A 17,461-nucleotide genomic window follows, 5' to 3' on the forward strand; every position below is an offset into this window, starting at 1 on the left:
ATTTGACAAATTTTGTCTTTTAAGTGTAGCATTTAATCCATTTACACATATTGTAAATATATTTGTACATACCATCTTATAGGATAGTATTTCCATTTGTTCTACCTCTTCTATGTTTTTATTTTCTTTCTTGTTTTATTTTGGATTAATCTAGTATTTTTTGAATGCCACTTTCCCTTCCTTACTAGTTTGAAAGTTGTATATTATATTTCTAGTCTTTTAGATGTCACTCTAATAATTACTAGAGGTATATTTCAATTATCAGCATTTAAACTTAATCCGTATCTTTACCCTATTCCTTATCAAGAATCCTAGTGTATATTACCTCTATTTGTTTTCCCAACTTATGTATATTTATAGGTATTTTAATTCTAAATCTTAAACACATGATGCTTTGTTATACTTTTTAAATAAAATGTTTGTTCAAATTAACTCAGATTAATTTCTATCTGCTAAAGTGCATTTGTTAGAATTTCCTTAGTGTCTATTTACTAAGTTTTTGTCTGAACATATTTTTAATTTGCTCTGATTTTTGAGAGACATTTTCACCTTGAAAGATTTTAAGTTTAGTACATTGAACACATTGTTTAATATCTTCTGATATCTTTAATGTTTTCTGCCATCTTTGTTACTGATTAAAATTTACTGTGATGTGTCTTGGTGAGAATTTCTTTTCTTTGTGCTGGGGACTGAAACCATACAAGGGGACTTCTTTTTATTTACTCTGAAATGTGTTAGGTTTTTGAATTTGTAGGTTGGTATTGTTCATCAGATTGGAAAAATTGCCAGCTGCTATTACTTCACATATTGCTTGTGGCCTACTTCAGACTTTCTTATTCCTTTGTCTTTTAAACTCTTAAATTCCCATCTCTTTGTGTCTTTGTACTTTATTCTGGATAAGTTTCTTTGATTTATATTCCAGTTTACTAATTCTTTCTTCAGATGTCTGTAATCTGCTGAATTTTGAATTTCAATTATTATATTTTTCATTTCTAGGCATTCTGTTTGGCCCATTTTTTTTTTCAAATCTGCTTGGTCATTCTTTATAATACTTTCTTATTCTCTGACTGGATTTTTAAACACAGTTCTGATTACTTTAAAACATATAAATGTAGTTATAGCCTGTGTCTGGTAATATCATTATCTAAAACACTGTTTGGGTCTGTTTATTTGGTCTTGTGGTTTCTTTTGATTTTTTAATGGTGCCTTTTTCTTTGTGGATCAAGTTATTTTATCTTATTTTTATTTATTTTTTAATTGTGGGCTGCTTATTTTTCTTTGTGATAATTCTTTGAAAACTAAAATATGAGTAGGTTTCTACAAGGGACACAAATTTACTTTTCTTTCAGATATTTTGGGCTGTTACTAGATTGAGGTCATTCTAAATTAAATTCTTTGTTTGAGACTTTAAAGACCACTCAAGTGGTGTGAATATGGCTTGTAAATTTGTGTGGTAGTTATACTACATGGTGGTTCTAAATTCTCATGGATTTCTCTCTGACCCCTCATCTGCTCAATACTGAAGTTCAAGAATTACAAGTTTCTTTCTTTTTCTTTTCTTTTTTACCCTTCCCTCCTTTCTGTGTATGTGCAATGCATAGATCTTTGTACGGTACGGCTTTATGTGGGAGGCTCTTTTATGAGACTACTAATCTTCAGTGGGCCCTGGGTTTCATCTTCTGTCCCCTCTATGTTGTTTTTATACTCTCTGAGTCTTACTGTGGGCTGCTCTTTTTCCTTGGATTTCACTTGTGAAATGAAAATATCCTGAGTTAAATATGCTCAGAATATAAACTAACTGAAGCATTCTCCTTCTCTTTCTGAGTTCTTACGAATTTCTGAGAATTTGTTATATTCTCGCTAGCTCATTGTTATATTTAGAGTTTAAAATACTTAATCAAGAATTTATAGTTGTTTTCATGGATGGTCAATATAGGTACCCTGCCTGTCCATGTTCATATGTTTCTCGAACACAGTAAGGCTTTTGGTATCATCATAAATGATGTCATAAATGATATGGTATACTTGAAGCAGTATGATTTCATTCAGATAAATTCTTAATTTGTATATACTCCATTAATCTAGATAGATGTTGCATTTTTATTTTTTATTTTATTTTATTTTTGGTACCAGGGATTGAACCCAGGGGCAGTTGACTACTGAGCTACATCCCCAGCCCTATTTTGTATTTTATTTAGAGACGAATCTCACTGAATTGCTTAGTTGCTTTTCCTGAGTCTGGCTTTGAATTCGCAATCTTCTTGCCACATCCTCCCAAGCCTCTAGGATTATAGATGTGTGCCACATTGATTTTTAAAAATTAGATTAAGATTAAAATGAAAATAGTCTAATTTCAAAACACCACATTTTCCACAAAGGATATTCTTCCACACTTACAGCGTAGCCTTCCATTCAAATGATTAAGGGATTGTAGGATCTTTTGTTCTTCAGCTGATAGTGTACAGATGTTGAATTGCTGGGTCTTACTTAAATTCAGATTTGATTTCTGTAGTTGCTTGCTATTCATGACAGTTAGAATTTCATCCTCAGGTACTGATGCTTCCACTAGGTTTTCAGCTGTCAAAAACTCAGAAGTACTGTCTGAAACTACAGAAACTTTATATCAATTATTCTTTGATCCCTTTATGTTTTTGGAATCAGCCCTTATACGTATTAGGCTGAATTATGTGTGTATACATTATTTCACAAATAGAAATACAGTATATATTCTATTACTTGCATTTTATATGTTAGGATCCTTGGTATGTAGCATTTTCCTATCCTTAATTTAAAAAAAAATCCCAAATAATAGAAATGAGGCAATAGAAATCTTTAGAGTATTACCTAAATAAAAGAATAAAATATACTAGATTTAGATAATTTTTGTGTTATTTTTTTACTCATTGATGGTACAAAGATAATATAAAGGAAATTGTCTTTTTAGTAGCAGTTAAAATTAACTATAAACAAAAGAATAAGAGAAAAGGAACATAGAAGAGAAAATTAGATGATCAGCTGAACAGAATTGATAGCCTAGAAACAGACCCAATTAGATTAAGAGTATATGATCAAAGAAGCATTAAAGACTTGAAAGAAGGGAAAGATGACTCAATAAATTAGTTTGATGCTTAATAAAGAGCTTAATTTAGAGTTTCATTTGCCACCATTCATCTAAGAAATTCCAGTAATTGAAGAGTTAAATTTAAGGAATCAAACTATTAAAACAACCTATATGAAAAGGAAATATCTGTAAATTTCTGTACTGAGAGTTTTTTTGAATTTAAAAATAATGGAGAAATCGTTAAGAAAAGGTTAACACATGTTTATCTAAGGTTGGGCCAATCTTCCCTGACATACTTTAATTTCTGGAGGGCAAGGCTATTGTATGTTTTGTTCATACTTTATAACCCAATATTTACTTGTAAGCAGAAAATTAGCTCTTAATAATCATTTATTGAGTGAATAAATGAAAATTAATACTTACATATGTAAAAATACAAAATAAGTGTAATATAATAAAAATAACCAAGCAATGAAAACATTTTATTCAAGAATTTATAAAAATTATCAAGAAATTTTCAAAATTCTAATACCATACACCAACAAGACATAACAATCATAAATATTTATGCCCCAAACAATGGTGCAGCTATGTTCGTCAAACAAACTCTTCTCAAGTTCAAGAGTCTAATAGACCACCACACCATAATCATGGGAGACTTCAACACACCTCTCTCGCCACTGGACAGATCTTCCAAACAAAAGTTGAATAAGGAAACTATAGAACTCAATAACACTATTAATAACCTAGACCTAATTGACATATATAGAGTATACCACCCAACATCAAGCAGTTACACTTTTTTCTCAGCAGCACATGGATCCTTCTCAAAAATAGATCATATATTATGTCACAGGGCAACTCTTAGACAATATAAAGGAGTAGAGATATTACCATGCATCTTATCTGATCATAATGGAATGAAACTGAAAATCAACGATAAAAGAAGGAAGGAAAAAGCATACATCAATTGGAGAATGAACAATAGGTTACTGAATGATCAATGGGTTATAGAAGACATCAAGGAGGAAATTAAAAAATTCTTAGAGATAAATGAAAACACAGACACAACATATCGGAATCTATGGGACACATTGAAAGCAGTTCTAAGAGGAAAATTCATTGCTTGGAGTTCATTCCTTAAAAAAAGAAAAAACCAACAAATAAATGATCTCATACTTCATCTCAAAATCCTTGAAAAAGAAGAGCAAAACAACAGCAAAAGAAGTAGAAGGCAAGAAATAATTAAAATCAGAGCTGAAATTAATGAAATCGAAACAAAAGAAACAATTGAAAAAATTGACAAAACTAAAAGTTGGTTCTTTGAAAAAATAAACAAAATCGACAGACCCTTAGCGATGCTAGTGAAGAGAAGAAGAGAGAGAACTCAAATTACTAGCATACGGGATGAAAAAGGCAATATCACAACAGACACTTCAGAAATACAGAAGATAATCAAAAACTATTTTGAATCCTTATACTCCAATAAATTAGAAGATAGTGAAGGCATAGATAAATTTCTTAAGTCATATGATCTGCCCAGATTGAGTCAGGAGGATATAGAAAACCTAAACAGACCAATATCAATTGAGGAGATAGAAGAAACCATAAAAAGACTACCCACTAAGAAAAGCCCAGGTCCCGATGGGTATACAGCAGAATTTTACAAAACCTTTAAAGAAGAACTAATACCAATACTTTTCAAGCTACTTCAGGAAATAGAAAAGGAGGGAGAACTTCCAAATTCATTCTATGAGGCCAACATCACCCTGATACCTAAACCAGACAAAGACACTTCAAAGAAAGAAAACTACAGACCAATATCTCTAATGAACCTAGATGCAAAAATCCTCAATAAAATTCTGGCGAATCGGATACAAAAACATATAAAAAAAATTGTACACCATGATCAAGTAGGATTCATCCCTGGGATGCAAGGCTGGTTCAATATACGGAAATCAATAAATGTTATTCACCACATCAATAGACTTAAAAATAAGAACCATATGATCATCTCGATAGATGCGGAAAAAGCATTTGACAAAGTACAGCATCCCTTTATGTTCAAAACTCTAGAAAAACTAGGGATAACAGGAACATACCTCAATATTGTAAAAGCAATCTATGCTAAGCCTCAGGCTAGCATTATTCTGAATGGAGAAAAACTGAAGGCATTCCCTCTAAAATCTGGAACAAGACAGGGATGCCCTCTCTCTCCACTTCTCTTCAACATAGTTCTCGAAACACTGGCCAGAGCAATTAGACAGACGAAAGAAATTAAAGGCATCAAAATAGGAAAAGAAGAAATTAAATTATCACTATTTGCAGATGATATGATTCTATATCTAGCAGACCCAAAAGGCTCTACAAAGAAACTATTAGAGCTAATAAATGAATTCAGCAAAGTGGCAGGATTTAAAATCAACACGCATAAATCAAAGGCATTCCTGTATATCAGCGACAAATCCTCTGAAATGGAAATGAGGACAACCACTCCATTCAAAATATCTTCAAAAAAAATAAAATACTTGGGAATCAACCTAACAAAAGAGGTGAAAGACTTATACAATGAAAACTACAGAACCCTAAAGAGAGAAATAGAAGAAGATCTTAGAAGATGGAAAAATATACCCTGTTCATGGATAGGCAGAACTAACATCATCAAAATGGCGATATTACCAAAAGTTCTCTATAGGTTTAATGCAATGCCAATCAAAATCCCAATGGCATTTCTTGTAGAAATAGAGAAAGCAATCATGAAATTCATATGGAAAAATAAAAGACCCAGAATAGCAAAAACAATGCTAAGCAAGAAGTGTGAATCAGGCAGTATAGCGATACCAGACTTCAAACTATACTACAGAGCAATAGTAACAAAAACAGCATGGTACTGGTACCAAAACAGGCGTGTGGACCAATGGTACAGAATAGAGGACACAGAAACCAATCCACAAAACTACAACTATCTTATATTTGATAAAGGGGCTAAAAGCATGCAATGGAGGAAGGATAGCATCTTCAACAAATGGTGCTGGGAAAACTGGAAATCCATATGCAACAAAATGAAACTGAATCCCTTTCTCTCGCCATGCACAAAAGTGAATTCAAAATGGATCAAGGAACTTGATATCAAATCAGAGACGCGCCGTCTGATAGAAGAAAAAGTTGGCTACGATCTACATACTGTGGGGTCGGGCTCCAAATTCCTCAATAGGACACCCATAGCACAAAAGTTAATAACTAGAATCAACAAATGGGACTTACTCAAACTAAGAAGTTTTTTCTCAGCAAAAGAAACAATAAGAGAGGTAAATAGGGAGCCTACATCCTGGGAACAAATCTTTACTCCTCACACTTCAGATAGAGCCCTAATATCCAGAGTATACAAAGAACTCAAAAAATTAGACAATAAGAGAACAAACAACCCAATCAACAAATGGGCCAAGGACCTGAACAGACACTTCACAGAGGAGGACATACAGTCAATCAACAAGTACATGAAAAAATGCTCAACATCTCTAGCTGTCAGAGAAATGCAAATCAAAACCACCCTAAGATACCATCTCACTCCAGTAAGATTGGCAGCCATTAGGAAGTCAAACAACAACAAGTGCTGGCGAGGATGTGGGGAAAAGGGTACACTTGTACATTGCTGGTGGGACTGCAGATTGGTGCAGCCAATTTGGAAAGCAGTATGGAGATTTCTTGGAAAGCTGGGAATGGAGCCACCATTTGACCCAGCTATTCCCCTTCTTGGTCTATTCCCTAAAGACCTAAAAAGAGCATGCTACAGGGACACTGCTACATCGATGTTCATAGCAGCACAGTTCACAATAGCAAGACTGTGGAACCAACCTAGATGCCCTTCAATAGACGAATGGATAAAAAAAATGTGGCATTTATACACAATGGAGTATTACTCTGCATTAAAAAATGACAAAATCATAGAATTTACAGGGAAATGGATGGCATTAGAGCAGATTATGCTAAGTGAAGCTAGCCAATCCCTAAAAAACAAATGCCAAATGTCTTCTTTGATATAAGGAAAGTAACTAAGAACAGAGTAGGGACGAAGAACAGGAGAAGAAGATTAACATTTAACAGGGATGAGAGGTGGGAGGGAAAGGGAGAGAGAAGGTAAATTGCACGGTAATGGAAGGAGACCCTCAGGGTTATACAGTGGAGGGGGTAGAGAGAGAGGAGGGGAGGGGAGGGGAGAGGTGGGGAGGGGGGAGGGTGGATGATGGGAAAGGCAGCGGAGCACAACAGACACTAGTATGGCAATTTGTAAATCAATGGATGTGTAACTGATGTGAATCTGCAATCTGTGTATGGGGTGAAGGTGGGAGTTCATAACCCACTAGAATCAAAGTGTGGAATATGATATGTCAAGAAATTTGTAATGTTTTGAACAACCCACAATAAAAAATTAAAAAAAAAAAAAAAAAAAAAAAAAAAGAAATTTTCAAAATTCTAATACATATGGAAAAATAAGATGAAGAGACAATTTACCAAAAAATACATAAAAAATTAAGTATATTATTATTAAAATATAAAATAAAAACTAATATAACACCATTTCTTTGCCTATCATATAAGCATGATTAGAAGTGATTCTTTAAATTGACATATACCACTGAGAGAATTTCTAAAGGTAATACTTTTTTGGAAATACTTTAGCAATATGTTTGAAAAGCTGTATCAATATGTCTTTCCTTTGATCCAGTTATCATTTAATTATTTGTAGTTTCATTAACAAATATTTATTAGGTGCCAATTACATGCCAGATACTGTAATTTTAATTCTGGGAATCTATCCTACAGAAATAATTGTCAAGTCAGGAAATAATTTGCTGTAGAAAAGATGATCAATGAATTGTTATTATGAATGAAGAAAAACTGGCAATGAACTAAGTGTGTAGGGGTGAGGAAAAGTTCAGGTCCTAAATGGTGTTTTAGCATTCACATAAAATGTAAGCAACTGAGAAGATCCACATAAGAAAAGAAAATTGTTGGAAACAAAACTCTGAAGAAAATGTATAGACCAATACCTTCTCCATCATTAGAAGTACCCCTTGTAGTTAGTTTTGGCTCATTTGAACTTAGCTGGGCACTTTGTCCAAAATTCTATAAAAATAGGATAGTAAATCAGAACATGATTCAACATTTAAAATTTATGATATATACATGAACTTAAAATTTTTTAAATTGCTGCCTATATTTTTTTAATCAGAAATTTATTAGTTGCTCAAAACATTACATTGATCTTGACATATCATATATCATACATTTGTTTCAAATGGGGTATGAATTCTTATTATTGCTGCCTGTATTTTCAGCTGTCATTATTTAATAACAAAATTATCACCAATAACCCTTGAAAATTGTGGTGAGCCGCTTCTGCCGTTTCTGCAGATTATGGTCGCCATTACAAGATGGCGCTGGCTCCGCTGTGGTCTGTGACAAACAATTTCTTATCTGGGAAAGTTGGCACATGATTTTTCACCACCCTGTGAGAAAGTTCCACGCGGCAGCTTTGCATTGGGGCTTGGGATGCTTTATTAAGGCTGGGAGGGGCACCCGAGGAAGAAGAAGAAATATCCAGGGACCTGAATAAACTGTTGAGAGAAGATTCTCGAGAGTTGCGTCTTCCTTGCGGGCAAGGGGGTCGCGACAAGTGGCGCCGAAACCCGGGAACCAGAACTTTCAACAGTCAGGGGTGGTGCACCGGTTAGTCCCAGGTAAGTGGGATCCGCGACCAAAGCGGGGTTAGTCCCAATAAGTGGGATCCGCGATCAAAGCGGGGTTAGTCCCAATAAGTGGGATCCGCGATCAAAGCGGGGTTAGTCCCTAGTAAGTGGGATCCGCGACCAAAGCGGGACAGCTCCTCTGTAATGAAAGAGAGAGCCTTATATTTTATTGCAGCTGCACTGTGTACTTTCGCTCCTACTTTCGCTTTCCTTTTTTTGTGCTTTCTTTGTTGTTGCGTCATGGGTGCCGCATCTTCAAGTCCGCTTCTCCTGGCCCTAGATGGCCTGTTACGTTCCAAGGGACTGGAAGTGAAACATAGTACTTTACAGAGATTTTTACAGAAGATAGATATCGCTGCACCGTGGTTCGCATTTTCGGGCAGCCTTACTGTGCCTAGTTGGGATAAATTAGGCAAAGATCTTGACTTTGCTTCTGAGCAGGGCATATTAGAGGGTGGGGTGATACCCCTTTGGAAAATGGTCCGTAGTTGCCTTACAGATGATAGATGTCAGGAAGCACTTACTAAAGGACAGGAGGTTTTAGAGCGATTGCATGAGGAAAAATCGGAGATGGCAGAAAGTGAAGCGACTCGGGAGGATGGGAGTGTGCAGAGCATGAGACGGGGGAGGAAACGGTTGTATCCAGATCTCAGTACGCTGCGTACACCCCCATGCGAAAGTGGGTCAGAGGAGGAGGAGGATGAGGAGGAAGAGCTCGAGAGGCTGTCTCGTCAGCTAGGGAGTTTAGCTGTAGGAGAAGGGAACACAGATAAGCAAGGGCTCAAGAAAAGCGATCCCCCGGATCCACCGCCGGATGGCGGGGGCGTTTCGGGAAGAGCTTTCCATGCCCAAACATGGAGGGCTGTTCACGCTGAGATGGGTCTTGCTTATCCAGTTTTTCAGGATGACAACAGGGGAAGAGTCCATGAACCCTTAGATTTTAAAATTGTGAAGACCCTGGCGGAGTCTGTACGCACTTATGGGGTGGATGCCGCCTTCACGCTGACTCAGGTGGAAAATCTGTCTAGATACTGTATGACTCCCTCTGATTGGGCTAGCCTTGTTCGGGCTTGCGTTTCCCCGGGTAAATATTTGGACTGGAGAGCATTCGTGCTAGAGGGCGCAATAGAGCAGGCCGCCCAAAACCATGCAGCGGGACGCCCCCATTGGGACAAGGATATGCTCTTGGGACAGGGTAGATTTGCAAATCAACAGACAGGATTTCCTCTTGAGGCATATGATCAAATTAACAATATTTGTATTCGGGCATGGAAGTCGCTTCCAAATAGAGGAGAGGTGTCTGGCAATTTGACCAAGATTCTACAAGGCCCTACAGAACCTTTTTCAGATTTTGTAGCAAGGATGGTGGATGCTGCTGGAAAGATTTTTGGGGATCCTGATAGAGCCATGCCCCTTATCAAGCAATTGGTCTTTGAACAATGCACCAAGGAATGTAAAGCGGCAATCACTCCTTATAAAAATAAGGGCATAGAAGCATGGATGAAAGTGTGTAGAGAGATTGGAGGACCTCTAACTAATGCAGGTCTTGCAGCTGCTGTCCTTCGGGTGGCAAAAGGGGGCAATCCTGGTGCCGGAACATGCTTCCATTGTGGTCAGCCCGGTCATTTCAGACGTGAATGTCCTAAAAAAGATAATTTTACTGGACCCCCTCACGGTGGCCCTTCCAATGGCTTTCGTCAACCAGGGCTGTGTCCAAAATGTAAAAAAGGGAAGCATTGGGCAAAAGAGTGTAGATCAATGAGGGACATCCATGGACAGCCTATTTCAGCTGGGCCAAAAAACGGCCGAAGGGGCCCCCGACCCCAGGGCCCACAAATATATGGGGCAATGGAGAATGTCACACCCAAACCCGAGACATGGCCATCTCTACGCCATCCCATGAGACGCGGAGAGCCACTACAGGTGCCGCGGGATTGGACCTCTGTTCCACCTCCAGACTCGTATTAACACCTAAGATGGGAGTCCAATTGGTGGAAACTGAGTTCAAAGGGCCTTTACCGCCTGGCACTGTAGGTTTGCTAATTGGACGTGCATCTTCTACTTTGCAAGGTCTTCATGTCTTTCCTGGAGTTATTAGCCCTGATACTGTAGGGACAATAAAAGTTATGGTGGAAGCTCCAAGGGGCATTGTATCTATTTCCCCAGGAGACCGGATTGCCCAATTGTTACTTCTACCCAGCCTGCATACCCGCTTTTCTGCTGATTCCTTTTCAAGGACAAGTGATGAGATTGGAGTTACTGGAGGGAATTCTGTTTATTTGTCCTTAGATATGAATGACCGTCCTACTTTAAACTTAACCATAGAAGGCAAATCAATTTTGGGATTGCTCGATACTGGAGCAGATCGTAGTATAATTGCACAAAAGGACTGGTCAAAGGGGTGGCCGGTGCAGCTCTCAGATCAATCACTGAGAGGTTTGGGATATGCCCAAGCCCCTCAAATCAGCTGTAGACATCTATCTTGGAAGGACCCAGAAGGACACAATGGCACTTTTCAGCCTTATGTACTTGATTTACCTATCTCTTTATGGGGTCGTGATCTGATGAAAGACATGGGGTTCACTCTTAGTAATGACTATTCCCCGGCGTCTCAACAGATTATGCAAAATATGGGGTATAGGCCAGGTCTAGGACTAGGAAAACATCTACAGGGGCGTAGGCATCCTGTGCAAGGTCATCAAAAGCTTAACAGATTTGGTCTGGGTTTTTCCTAGGGGCCACTGGGGCTCAAATACCCATAACATGGCTCACCGAGGAGCCTGTTTGGGTGCCTCAGTGGCCTCTTCCCTCGGTTAAATTGGCAGCAGCCCATAATTTAATCAAAGAACAACTGGACTTGGGTCACATCCAACCTTCCACTTCTCCATGGAATACTCCCATATTTGTTATTAGGAAAAAATCAGGAAAGTGGCGCCTACTGCATGATTTACGAGCAGTTAATGCTCAAATGCAACTTATGGGGCCCATTCAAAGAGGGCTGCCTCTGCTCTCCTCTATTCCTCAGGGCTGGCATATTATTGCTATTGACATTAAAGACTGTTTCTTTTCTATTCCTTTGCATCCTAAAGACTCACAACGTTTTGCTTTCACCCTTCCCTCGTGTAACCACGAGGAGCCAGATCTTAGGTTTGAGTGGGTAGTGTTGCCGCAGGGAATGGCTAATAGTCCCACGATGTGCCAGATGTATGTGGGGAAGGCACTCGCACCTCTCAGACATAAGTATTCCTCCATCAAGATCATTCATTATATGGATGATGTGTTATTGGCCGCTAAGTTAGAGCAGATAGTTAATGAGGCCTATAGAGACTTAGTAAAGCTGTTAGCTCAATATGGGCTACATATCGCACCTGAAAAGGTTCAAACGGGGAATTCTATTGAGTATTTGGGAGCAATCATTGGGCATGACAAATTGAAACCACAAAAAATCACCATAAGAACTCAGGATCTCCAAACTCTGAATGATTTTCAAAAACTGCTGGGAGATATTAATTGGATAAGGGGATATTTACATATTCCTAATGGTGTGCTCCAGCCTTTGTATGCTACCCTTAAGGGTGATCCAGATCTTGCTTCTCCTCGTAGCCTCACCAAAGAGGCCAGGGCAGCCCTTATAACAGTAGAAGAAGCTATACAACATGCTACTCTATGCAGGCTCCGCAGTGATAAACCTTTCCAGTTATGTGTGCTTGCCACTATGCGGCAGCCTACTGGAGTACTGTGGCAAGATGGGCCTTTACTATGGATCCACCCACATATATCCCCAGGAAAATCTTTAGAATACTATCCTGATGCTGTTGCAGCGTTAGCACTTAAAGGGATCCACCAAAGCATTCAATTTTTCGGACAATCACCTTCTTCTCTTATTATACCCTATACTAAGGCTCAGCTTAATGTTTTGTGTGCTACTCTAGACAACTGGGCTATTCTATGTTGCTCGTTTCAAGGGGATATTGATAATCATTACCCTTCCCATCCATTACTCCATTTTGTTAAAGAACATCCCATCATTTTCCCTAAGGTAACTTCACCCAACCCAATTCCGGGGGCTGTTAATATTTTCACTGATGGTTCCAAGTCTGGAATGGGAGCTTATGTAATTAATGATTCTCCCCCTGTTCAGCATCAATTTGCTCCTGGTAATCCACAATGGGTTGAACTGCAAATTGTTATTGAGGTTTTTAAACAATGTTCTTTTCCTTTTAATCTTATCTCGGACTCCATTTATGTGGTACAAGCACTCAAAGTCCTGGAGGCCGTGGGAGCTATTAGTAATGCCCATAATGTATCTGCTTACTTTAATCAGCTTCAACAACTTATCTGTAGCCGCACTGCTCCTTTTTATCCAATGCACATACGGGCTCACACCTCTCTTCCTGGTCCGTTATCACAGGGTAATGCCTGTGCAGACTCAGCCACTAGAGACCAGTTGATATGCTTGGCTTCCTCCTTAGAGGGGGCTAAATTATTTCACCAGAATTTCCATGTTAATGCTTTAACGCTGCGCAGGCGTTTTTCCATTTCAAGAGCGGATGCTCGTCAGATAGTATTACAATGTCCCCATTGTGTCACATTTCTTCATCCCCCTACTTATGGAGTGAACCCACGGGGATTGAAGCCATTGGTTGTCTGGCAAATGGATGTGACGCACATACCTGACTTTGGTAACCTCAAGTATGTACATGTTTCTGTTGATACGTGCTCTGGAGTTATTCATGCCTCTGCTTTGTCGGGAGAGAAGGCACGTAATGTTATTACTCATTGCCTAGAAGCATGGGCAGCATGGGGTGCTCCTGCATCCCTTAAGACTGATAATGGACCTGCTTATACTGGCAAACAATTTACATCCTTTTGTTCTACCATGGGAGTGCAGCTTACTCATGGTCTGCCTTACAATCCTCAAGGACAAGGCATTGTTGAGCGTGCTCATCGCACCTTAAAGGAAACTTTACAAAAACAAAAAGGGGGAATAGGAGCTGAACACACTCCTAAAGAACGCCTGTCCTTAGCTCTCTTTACCATTAATTTTTTAAATTTGGATATTCATGGTCACTCTGTGGCCGATAGACATGTGTCCCCTCAGCCCTCTGTGTTTGGCTATGTTAAGTGGAAGGATGTTCTTACGGGCCAATGGAACGGCCCCGACCCCGTGCTGACATGGGCACGAGGATCTGTATGTGTTTTTCCCCAGGATCGCACGGAGCCGTTGTGGGTCCCTGAACGTCTGACAAGAAGAGTCTTGACATCAACCGACCAACAACAAGAGATACCACAGCAACCCTGTGATGAGGATCTTCACTCTGCTACGTGCTCTGGTTCTGGTGCTGGTGCCGATGGCACAGACGACACCAATGCAGTGGTGGGCAGTGGCACGGGCTTGGCCAATGCCGATGCCGGTTCATGGTAGTTCTAGTGTCCTCCCCACTCTTTTCTCTACCTCATGTGAGATGTCTGCTCCCTGTGCCTCTCCTAGAGGGGACGTGGAGAGCATTTTTAATCAATCTCAGGTTAATCTCACAGGAGTTTTTTGTTTCAGCCTTGGAAACGCTAATTGCATCAGCCTTAAGACCAAAAATTTGACTAACTGGGAGGATCCATTGCGGTCCAATCAGGTCTCAGGGAGTATTATTAATGCCGTACTGAGCCAAGTAGTTTCAGGGAAGCAATTAGGTTCAGGGACCCCTGTAAATAGCTCTGCTTTTAACATAACTACCTTGGCTATGATCTCCAAGGTACTAATCCCAGTGCCTCCTTCTTCTAATAGTACTTACAATGCCACTCATTTTAAGGCCTCTCCTTACTGTACCCCTAATCTTGGTTTCCCCCCAACATTTACGCCTTGTCAGGATCATTCTTGGGAGAGACTTCAAGTTGCTAAGGGTTTCTCTTTTTCCCCCTCTCTTAAGAGGTATGTTTATAACTTTAACCATAGTGCCAACTCCTCTACAGGAGTAGGTTGGTCCTGGTTTCAATGGCTGATTTTCAATGAGAAGGGGGCTTCAGCTGATATTTCTGCATTGGCTCAATTGCTGGGAGTCAGAAGCTGGCTGGCTAATGTTTCTGGTACTGTTCGCGAGAGTGAACGGGGTAATAGACTTACATCTGTTTCGTTCAACTCTTTGCTATATAATGCCACATTGCCCCCTGCGATGGTCTGCGTCCAATCCCCATTCTTGCTCCTTTTGACTAATGACACCTCGTCAGGGATGCTGGATTGTTCTAGTGTTACCTGTCTCTTATCTGAGTGTTGGAATGGTTCTTGGACTGTAGCAGTGGTTATGAAAATTCCAACCTTTGTCCCAATCCCAGTCACTGCGGACCCAGATAAATTCCCCATTGTTGAGCTACTTAGAGTCCGCAGGGATTTTGGAATTACGGCAGCTATAGTGACAGCTGTGGCAGTGTCTGCTGCTGCAGCGGTTACGGCCGGAGTGGCCATGGCCAGTCAAGTACAAACTGCTGCCACCATTAATCAAGTTGTTCAACAAACTTCTACTATACTTGAGTCCCAAAATTCAATTAATCAACATATTTTGTCAGGGATTTTAGCTGCCAACCAAAGAATAGATTTACTCCAAGCTCAGGTAGAAGAATTGGCCGACTTGGTGCTTTTGGGTTGTGTTGACCAACGTGCACATTTATGTATAACCTCTGTCAGATTTAATGATTCCAGAAATGCCTCCCGCATCATCGGAGAGTATCTATCCGGAACCTGGTCCATGGAAGCAGAAAACTTGATCCAGTCTCAACTAACTCAGATTGCTGTTTTGAATAGTACCCGTGTCGAACCAGTGACTTTGGGTCAATTCACCGATTGGATATCTTCTGCTTTTTCCTTCTTCAAAGAGTGGGTGGGAGTAGGCATTTTTGGTGCAATGTGTTGCTTCAGTGTTGTACTCTGTTTGTGGCTTCTCTGTCGCCTTAAGACTCGCCATGCACAAGAAAAGGCTATGATCATACAAGCTCTTGCAGCTTTAGAAATGGCAACTCGCCTCAAGTCTGGCTTGCGCATCTTAAGCAGTAAACCTTTGTCATGGTCGTTACACCCCAAGTTATTATAACATTGCACTGGGATCGACATGACTTTCCTTGTTATTCTCTTAGTGTTGGAAAGCCCTTGCACTCTGCCGGTCTTACTGCCATTGCACGCAGATGGGTTTCCACACTAGTGCTTTTCTATCGCCTTGAAGTTCGTGCCTTTCTTTCAGGGTGCTGTCAACTTGTTTGTCATTATAAACAGCCACAGTTCAGCCTCAGCTATCCCCCTTCGTCCACCATCGTCACGATACAGGATGCGAGGCAAGGCACTGCACTTGAGTGATCCTTGAAGAGGACCTCAAGGAGAGCATGTCCTATTGCATGCGGGTTAGACGCGTTCACGCCCCGCCCCACGAAAAAAGGCGTCGGCTGATATGGCCTCAGATCTGGGGAAGGGCCCTCCTTGGGACTGAGCCATACTATGCAGCCACTTCTGCACAGTGGGATAGGACCTCTACTCTCGCCTGTATTGTTTTAATAAAATAGAAAAGGGGGAACTGTGGTGAGCCGCTTCTGCCGTTTCTGCAGATTATGGTCGCCATTACAAGATGGCGCTGGCTCCGCTGTGGTCTGTGACAAACAATTTCTTATCTGGGAAAGTTGGCACATGATTTTTCACCACCCTGTGAGAAAGTTCCACGCGGCAGCTTTGCATTGGGGCTTGGGATGCTTTATTAAGGCTGGGAGGGGCACCCGAGGAAGAAGAAGAAATATCCAGGGACCTGAATAAACTGTTGAGAGAAGATTCTCGAGAGTTGCGTCTTCCTTGCGGGCAAGGGGGTCGCGACAGAAAATTATAAAGCTCATTTGATTTTCCTTTTTGCCATGTCTTCCAGGAAGCTCAGATTCAAGTAGGATGTTCAATCAGATAGGACTGTCTTAGTCTTTATGATTAAAATACATGCTTCCTTTATTCATGATTCTAGTTTTCCTTCCTTCCTTCCTTCCTTCCTTCCTCCCTTCCTTCCTTTTTTCCCTTTCTCCTTCCCTTTCCCTTCTTTCTTCCTACTTTCCTCTCATCTTCTCTACCTCCTTTTCTTTTTCTTCTGTATATTTCAAAAACTTTGAATTTTGTTGTGCATGACCTAAGTTTTTCCAGAATTCATTATAAACAATAACAGATAAAATAACAATAGTGATTTCTTAAAAGTTGATTTAAAACCTTTATTGGTAACAGATCATATAGGCTAATTATAGGACAGAAAATAAGTATAGTACAAAAGCTTAGCGTAAGATTCTAAGACTGCATCACAAGTGACTTTGGCTATATTTATATTTATGTTGTGGTATATAGTTTACAGCAAGGACTGTAATAGCCTTCTGCTTCCCACACAATTTTTTTCACTATTATTTAGAAATTTTTACTAATGCTATACTTACATTTATTTGCTCATTGTACTTCTGTCCTACAGATCCAGGGTTTTTTCTTTTCTGCTCTAAAGGACTTCTCCTCTTATTTTCAATTTGCTTTCTTCTTCTAACAGTAGAATCTTAAACAAATGCCAGCACAATGTCAGAAATTATACAAGTTGAGTATACTCTATCAATTGTAAACTTTCCAATTACCTTGGAACATCACAGAAAACTTATTCAT

At 39.6% G+C, this 17,461-nt stretch overlaps 1 protein-coding gene across 5 annotated transcripts in view; it reads right to left on the reverse strand.

Moving 5' to 3' along the window:
- The window catches only part of Cep126 (centrosomal protein 126), a 102,696-nt gene that overhangs the window by 11,146 nt on the left and 74,089 nt on the right, over nucleotides 1-17,461 (reverse strand). For 4 of the 5 annotated variants that reach the window (XM_058570745.1, XM_058570749.1, XM_058570750.1 and 1 more), the window contains 3 exons: nucleotides 17,248-17,357; nucleotides 8,113-8,188; nucleotides 2,398-2,616 (listed from right to left, as the gene is read on the reverse strand). In XM_058570745.1, the coding sequence (XP_058426728.1) occupies nucleotides 2,398-2,616; nucleotides 8,113-8,188; nucleotides 17,248-17,357 (405 nt within the window). The remainder of the gene's footprint in view (nucleotides 1-2,397; nucleotides 2,617-8,112; nucleotides 8,189-17,247; nucleotides 17,358-17,461) is intronic. The other variant, XM_046466811.2, reaches the window with a different exon arrangement.

Source organism: Marmota monax, unplaced genomic scaffold, assembly GCF_021218885.2.
Source record: "Marmota monax isolate L192 unplaced genomic scaffold, Marmota_monax_Labrador192_F-V1.1 WCK01_AAM20220418_F8-fsc00045, whole genome shotgun sequence".
NCBI classification, from domain to species: Eukaryota; Metazoa; Chordata; class Mammalia; order Rodentia; family Sciuridae; genus Marmota; species Marmota monax.